Genomic DNA, 7500 nt, shown 5'->3' with positions numbered 1-7500 from the left:
GAAGTCAGCACATACCTGGTGAGGAGGCTGGAGTCGTTGATGCTGACGTAGAGGATTCTGAAAGAGGACGATGTGATTCCTTTTATATCGTTAGTAACAGAAAAATCTGAATGGTTAGGTCTTCCTGGTATGTGTATGTGCGTGTGTGCTCTCTCTCTCTCTCTCTTTCTGTCTCTCTCTATCTATCACACACACACACACACACACACACACACACACACACACACACAGACAGGGCTTTTACATGGATTCACAAAACTCGTGCGTTGTGAGCACTTTTATTCTGTTACTCGGTTTGCAGCAAGTTGATGACTGTGAGTGATATGTGGTGATGTCAAGTGGTGTTTAAGCCAAAGAAGTGGACTTACCCTCCAGAAAGAAGTATCCTCGTCTCATAAAACAAAAAGAATGGATGTGGATGAAACCTTATTGAACGCCTGTATCAAAATACTATGATACTTTAGCCAAACAACTGGTCTTAACTTCTGTCAAGAGAAGCCCCTTCTTCTTCTCTTTAAACATTAAAAATGGATAAGCGGATGACAGGCGCAATAGCCGAGTGGTTAAAGCGTTGGAGTTTTAATCTAAGGGTCCTGGGTTCGAATCTCGGTGACGGCGCATTGGTGGGTAAAGGGTGGAGATTTTTCCGATCTCCCAGGTCAACATATGTGCAGACCTGCTTAGTGCCTGAACCCTCTTCGTGTGCATACGCAAGCAAAAGATCATGTACACACGTTAAAGATCCTGTAATCCATGTCATAATTCGGTGGGTTATGGAAACAAGAACATACCCAAGATGCACCCCCCCGAAAACGGAGTATGACTGCCTACATGGCGGGGTAAAAAAAAACAAAAAACGGTCATACACGTAAAAGCCCACTCATGTACATAAGAGTGAACGTGGGAGTTGCAGCCCAGGAACGAAGAAGAATAAGTAGAAGAAGGATAAGTGGATGAAATCTTTACTGAATGCCAGCATCAAAATCCAGAGGTCAGCACATACCTGGTGTGGAGCTTGGAGTCGTTGATGCAGACGTGGGCGGTTCTGAAAAAGGATGATGTGATTCTGTTAGTAAGAGAAAAATCTGAATGGTTAGACCTTCTGGTGTGTGTGTGAGGGGGTGGGGGTGGGGGGCCGGGGTGTGTGTGTGTGTGTGTGTGGGGGGGGGGGGTATACATAGATTTAGATTGTGTGTAAACTCATACGTGAGCGAAATGTCGTTCGTTTTCACCACTTTCATCCTGTTATTCAGTTAATAGCTGTTTACGGACTGAAAGTGTTATTTAAGCCAAACAACTGGCCTTAACGTCCGTTCAGATAAACATCCACCTGGTCTCTTAAAACAGAAAGAAAGATAAGTGGGTAAAACCGTTATTCAATGCCAGAATCAAAATCCAGAGGTCAGCACATACCTGGTGTGGAGGCTGGAGTCGCTGATGCTGACGTAGAGGATTCTGAAAGAGGACGATGTGATTCCTTTTATATCGTTAGTAACAGAAAAATCTGAATGGTTAGGTCTTCATGGTATGTGTATGTGCGTGCGTGCTCGCTCTCTCTCTCTCTTTCTGTCTCTTTCTCTCTATCTCTCTCACACACACAGGGCTTTTACATGGATTCACATAACTCGTGCGTTGTGAGCACTTTTATCCTGTTACTCGGTTTGTAGTAAGTTAATGACTGTGGTGATATATAGTGATGTGGTGATATCAAGTGGTGTTCAAGCCAAAGAACTGGACTTACCCTCCAAAAAGAAGTATCCTCGTCTCATAAAATTAAAAGAATGGATGTAGATGAAACCTTATTGAACGCCTGTATCAAAATACTATGATACTTTAGCCAAACAACTGGTCTTTACTTCTGTCAAGAGAAGCCCCTTCTTCTTCTCTTTAAACGTTAAAAATGGATAAGCGGATGACAGGCGCAATATTAATAGTCAAGTGGTCAAAGCGTTGGTCTTTCAATCTATGGGTCCCGGGTTCGAATCTCGGTGACGGCGTATTGGTGGGTAAAGGGTGGAGATTTTTCCGATCTCCCAGGTCAACATATGTGCAGACCTGCTTAGTGCCTGAACCCTCTTCGTGTGCATACGCAAGCAAAAGATCATGTACACACGTTAAAGATCCTGTAATCCATGTCATAATTCGGTGGGTTATGGAAACAAGAACATACCCAAGATGCACCCCCCCGAAAACGGAGTATGACTGCCTACATGGCGGGGTAAAAAAAAACAAAAAACGGTCATACACGTAAAAGCCCACTCATGTACATAAGAGTGAACGTGGGAGAGTTGCAACCCAGGAACGAAGAAGTAGAAGGATAAGTGGATGAAATCTTTACTGAATGCCAGCATCAAAATGTAGAAATCAGTACATACCTGGTGTGGAGGTTGGAGTCGTTGATGCAGACGTGGGCGGTTCTGAAAGAGGACGATGTGATTCTGTTAGTAAGAGAAAAATCTGAATGGTTAGACATTCAGGTGTGTGTGTGAGGGGGTGGGGGGCCTATACATAGATTTAGATTGTGTGTAAACTCATACGTGAGCGAGAGGTCGTCCGTTTTCAACACTTTCATCCTGTTATTCAGTTAATAGCTGTTTACGGACTGAAAGTGTTATTTAAGCCAAACAACTGGCCTTAACGTCCATTCAGATAATCATCCGCCTGGTCTCTTAAAACAGAAAGAAAGATAAGTGGGTAAAACCGTTATTCAATGCCAGAATCAAAATACAGAGGTCAGCACATACCTGGTGTGGAGGCTGGAGTCGTTGATGCTGACGTAGAGGATTCTGAAAGAGGACGATGTGATTCCTTTTATATCGTTAGTAACAGAAAAATCTGAATGGTTAGGTCTTCCTGGTATGTGTATGCGCGTGCGTGCATGCTCTCTCTCTCTCTCTCTCTCTCTCTCTCTCTCTCTCTAACAGCGCTTTCACATGGATTCACATAACTCGCGTGTTGTGAGCACTTTTATCCTGTTATTTGATTTGTAGCAAGTTAATGACTGTGGTGATATATAGTGATTTAGTGATATCAAGTGGTGTTCAAGCCAAAGAAGTGGACTTACCCTTCAGAAAGAAGTATCCTCGTCTCATAAAACAAAAAGAATGGATGTGGATGAAACCTTATTGAATGCCTGTATCAAAATACTATGATACTTTAGCCAAACAACTGGTCTTAACTTCTGTCAAGAGAAGCCCCTTCTTCTTCTCTTTAAACATTAAAAATGGATAAGCGGATGACAGGCGCAATAGCCGAGTGGCTAAAGCGTTGGAGTTTTAATCTAAGGGTCCTGGGTTCGAATCTCGGTGACGGCGCATTGGAGGGTAAAGGGTGGAGATTTTTCCGATCTCTCAGGTCAACATATATGCAGACCTGCTTAGTACCTGAACCCTCTTCGTGTGTATACTCAAACAAAAGATAATGTACGCATGTTAATGATCCTGTAATCCATGTCATCATTCGGTGGGTTATGGAAACAAGAACATACCCAACATGCACACCCCCGAAAACGGAGTATGACTGCCTATATTGCGGGGTAAAAAAACAAAAAACAAAACAAAAACGGTCATACACGTAAAAGCCCACTCGTGTACGGACGAGTGAACGTGGGAGTTGCAGCCCACGAACAAAGAAGAAGAAGCAGTAGAAGAAGGCCGATGAAATCTTTACTGAATGCCAGCATCAAAATACAGAAATCAGCACATACCTGCTGTGGAGCTTGGAGTAGTTGATGCAGACGTTGAGGATTCTGAAAAAGGACGATGTGATTCTGTTAGTAAGAGAAAAATCTGAATGGTTAGACCTTCTGGTGTGTGTGTGAGGGGGTGGGGTTGGGGAGCCGGGGGAGGGGGGGGGTATACATAGATTTAGATTGTGTGTAAACTCATACGTGAGCGAAAGGTCTTTCTTTTTCAACACTTTCATCCTGTTATTCAGTTAATAGCTGTTTACGGACTGAAAGAGGTATTTAAGCCAAACAACTGGCCTTAACGTCCGTTCAGATAAGCATCCACCTGGTCTCTTAAAACAGAAAGAAAGATAAGTGGGTAAAACCGTTATTCAATGCCAGAATCAAAATCCAGAGTTCAGCACATACCTGCTGTGGAGGCTGAAGTCGCTGATGCTGACGTAGAGGATTCTGAAAGAGGACGATGTGATTCCTTTTATATCGTTAAAAATAGAAAAATCTGAATGGTTAGGTCTTCATGGTATGTGTATGTGCGTGCGTGCTCGCTCTCTCTCTCTCACACACACACACACACACACACACACACACACGCGCGCACACACACACACACACACACACACACACATATATATATATATATATATATATATATATATATACCCTATTTACAAAAGAAACGCGATTTTTCTTTTCTGAGGTGCTCGAAATAACAAAATACGATTTAATAATGACCAGAAACGTACACTTGGCACTTCAGCAAGAAAATAAAACCTGTCTTTCCATCAGTAAGCACAGAACTGGGTCAGTGACTTGTTTACACTTAGAACAACGTTCCCAGTGCAGCAGTCACCATTGGGTGTGCTTGATGCCTGGCAGGGTTCAGGATGTTGTTGATGCCTGGCAGGTTCAGGACGTTGTTGATGCCTGGCAGGGTTCAGGACGTTGTTGATGCCTGGCAGGGTTCAGGACGTTGTTGATGCCAATGGTGGACACACTCCACTGGGTGTGCTTGATGCCTGGCAGGTTCAGGACGTTGATGATGCCTGGCAGGGTCAGGACGTTGTTGATACCAATGGTGGACACACTTCATTGGGTGTGCTTGATGCCTGGCAGGGTTCAGGACGTTGTTGATGCCTGGCAGGTTCAGGACGTTGTTGATGCCAGTGGTGGACACACTCCATTGGGTGTGCTTGATGCCTGGCAGGTTCAGGACGTTGTTGATGCCTGGCAGGTTCAGGACGTTGTTGATGCCTGACATGGTTCAGGACGTTGTTGATGCCTGGCAGGTTCAGGACGTTGTTGATGCCAATGATGGACACACTCCACTGGGTGTGCTTGATGCCTGGCAGGGTTCAGGATGATGTTGATGCCTGGCAGGTTCAGGACGTTGTTGATGCCAATGGTGGACACACTCCACTGGGTGTGCTTGATGCCTGGCAGGTTCAGGACGTTGTTGATGCCAATGGTGGACACACTGCATTGGGTGTGCTTGATGCCTGGCAGGTTCAGGACGTTGTTGATGCCAATGATGGACACACTTCACTGGGTGTGCTTGATGCCTGGCAGGTTCAGGACGTTGTTGATACCAATGGTGGACACACTTCATTGGGTGTGCTTGATGCCTGGCAGGGTTCAGGACGTTGTTGATGCCTGGCAGGTTCAGGACGTTGTTGATGCCAATGGTGGACACACTCCACTGGGTGTGCTTGATGCCTGGCAGGTTCAGGACGTTGTTGATGCCAATGGTGGACACACTCCTCACTGATCTGCCCTGTAGCCAACTTCCGAGAAACTTGTTGGTGACTGCCCATTCTGAAAGTCTACCTGTGTGCCACTATGTGGCAGTGGATTTGAATGTTATTGTGATTTAATGACGAAAAAATGGAATGTGTTTAAACCAACTGAGTATCAGTATCAGTTTCTCAAGGAGGCGCCACTGCGTTCGGTCAAATCCATATACGCTACACCACATCTGCCAAGTAGATGCCTGACCAGTAGCGTAACCCAACGCGGTTAGTCAGGCCTTGAGAAAAAAAAACCCAACTGAATTAAACGAAAACGAAAGATCGTATTTCTTTTGTGGATGAGTATATATTGGCAGATGTATAAAAGAGAGAGATACAGATACATATAAGATAGAAACAGAGGGGGGAGGGGGGGGGGAGAAAGAGACAGATACAAAAAGTGAACCGCTTTTTGACAAGTATTTTCTCAGTGATAGATAAACCGATTTCACTGAAATTTTTCACACAGTTACCTGAGGGTATCTTCAACAAGTCTACAAAATATCTAAAAAGTTAGGACGCAAATTATGCGAGTATTATCAAATTCAAAACAGCATGTCACAAAATCCAATATCAGAGCTGTGCAATGTGACCGTCATCATGTTCATGCCAGTTGCCAGGTGTTGGCATCTGTCAATCAGTGTCAGTCTAAAAAAAGCCTGTCTGGGTGTCAAGTCTATTGATTGTTTTTTAGTGTCGTCTGTATCCAAAATCACTTCTGTCCAAAGTTTCAGTTTGGAAGGATCAACCATGCCTTTGAGTGAAAGTGACAAGGTTACCATTGAAAACTGTTTCAAGGAGAAAGGAGACAATACTCGCATAATTTGCGTCCGAACTTTTAGATATTTTGTAGACATGTTTATGATACCAAAGGTTACTTTGTGAACATTTTCAATGAATTCGGTTTCTGCATCACAGAGAAAATACTTGTCAAAAAGCGGTTCACTTTTTTTGGGACACCCGATATATATATATATATATATATATATATATATATGTGTGTGTGTGTGTGTGTGTGTGTGTGTGGAAAGAGATAGAGGCAGACAGGCAGACAGAAACAGAGACAGACAGACAGAGAGACGTACTTATAATGATGGCGCCGACACCCCAGTTTCCAGACCCAGGCAGAATGTCCACAGTGTAGTTGTAGAGTCCCGGTGTCACAGGTAATGGTGATGGCGGAAGACGACAAACACCTCTGTAGAACAGCTGACCGTCTGTCGTCTGCTCTGTCTTCGTCAGGGTCCCTGTGCTCACATGGTCCCGGGACGACTGCAAGGGACACGTATGTGTAAGTAGATATAAACACATGCATGCCAGAACTCACACACACACACACACACACACACACACACACACACACACACGCGCGCTTGCTTGCTTGCTTGCTTGCTTGCAAAGAGCCTTATGTACTTATCTTGTCAATAACGTACTAATCCACGAAGATCAGTCAGGCTTTTATGAAAACCATTCTTGCCATATTGTTCTCATACATGTACCTTACTGACAGTATTTTGCATGACATTATGAAAATAATTTCACATGTCTTCTTTCCATAGATTTTGAAAAAGCCTTTGATGTAATTAGTCATTAGTTGTTATTACGTAAATTAGAAGTTTATGATTAAACACTGGATTTTATTCATTTTATAAATTCTTTTCTTTCCGACAAGAAAAAAATTAGGAACAGTAAATGACGAAACTTCAAAGTTGAATCAATCAAACATGGAGTGCCACAGGGATCCATCTTAGGGCCAATTTTATTTTATATTTATGTTAACGACTTGCCTTGTTTCATGAAATGTAAATGTGAAATTTCGTAAATGAAAACTCACAGATGAATTTCAAGACAATATTGAGAGACTTAGTGATTGGACACAATTCAATCACATATTCTTAAATGCACAGAAAACTAAATGTATGTATGTGTCTGCAGGACAAAAAAGAGACAAAGGATGAAACATAAATTCAGACCACTTTTCCTAGGCGTAAAAATAATCAAAGAAGTAGACTAATATAAAAATGTGGG

The 7500-nt window shown here is 43.1% G+C and overlaps 1 protein-coding gene across 6 annotated transcripts in view; it reads right to left on the bottom strand.

The window, feature by feature from the left end:
- The window catches only part of LOC143276535 (uncharacterized), a 43142-nt gene that overhangs the window by 5166 nt on the left and 30476 nt on the right, over positions 1–7500 (bottom strand). For 2 of the 6 annotated variants that reach the window (XM_076581086.1, XM_076581088.1), the window contains exons 12-16: positions 6558–6744; positions 4097–4138; positions 3707–3748; positions 2745–2786; positions 16–57 (exon numbers count right to left, since the gene is read on the bottom strand). In XM_076581086.1, coding sequence (XP_076437201.1) covers positions 16–57; positions 2745–2786; positions 3707–3748; positions 4097–4138; positions 6558–6744 — 355 coding nt within the window. Of the gene's footprint in view, positions 1–15; positions 58–1003; positions 1046–1413; positions 1456–2744; positions 2787–3706; positions 3749–4096; positions 4139–6557; positions 6745–7500 lie in introns of all 6 variants that reach the window. The other 4 variants (XM_076581085.1, XM_076581089.1, XM_076581087.1 and 1 more) reach the window with 4 other exon arrangements.

The sequence above is a fragment of the Babylonia areolata genome, chromosome 32 (assembly GCF_041734735.1).
Source record: "Babylonia areolata isolate BAREFJ2019XMU chromosome 32, ASM4173473v1, whole genome shotgun sequence".
In the NCBI taxonomy this organism is placed as follows: Eukaryota; Metazoa; Mollusca; class Gastropoda; order Neogastropoda; family Buccinidae; genus Babylonia; species Babylonia areolata.
This window is presented reverse-complemented; position numbering and strand designations above follow the sequence as displayed.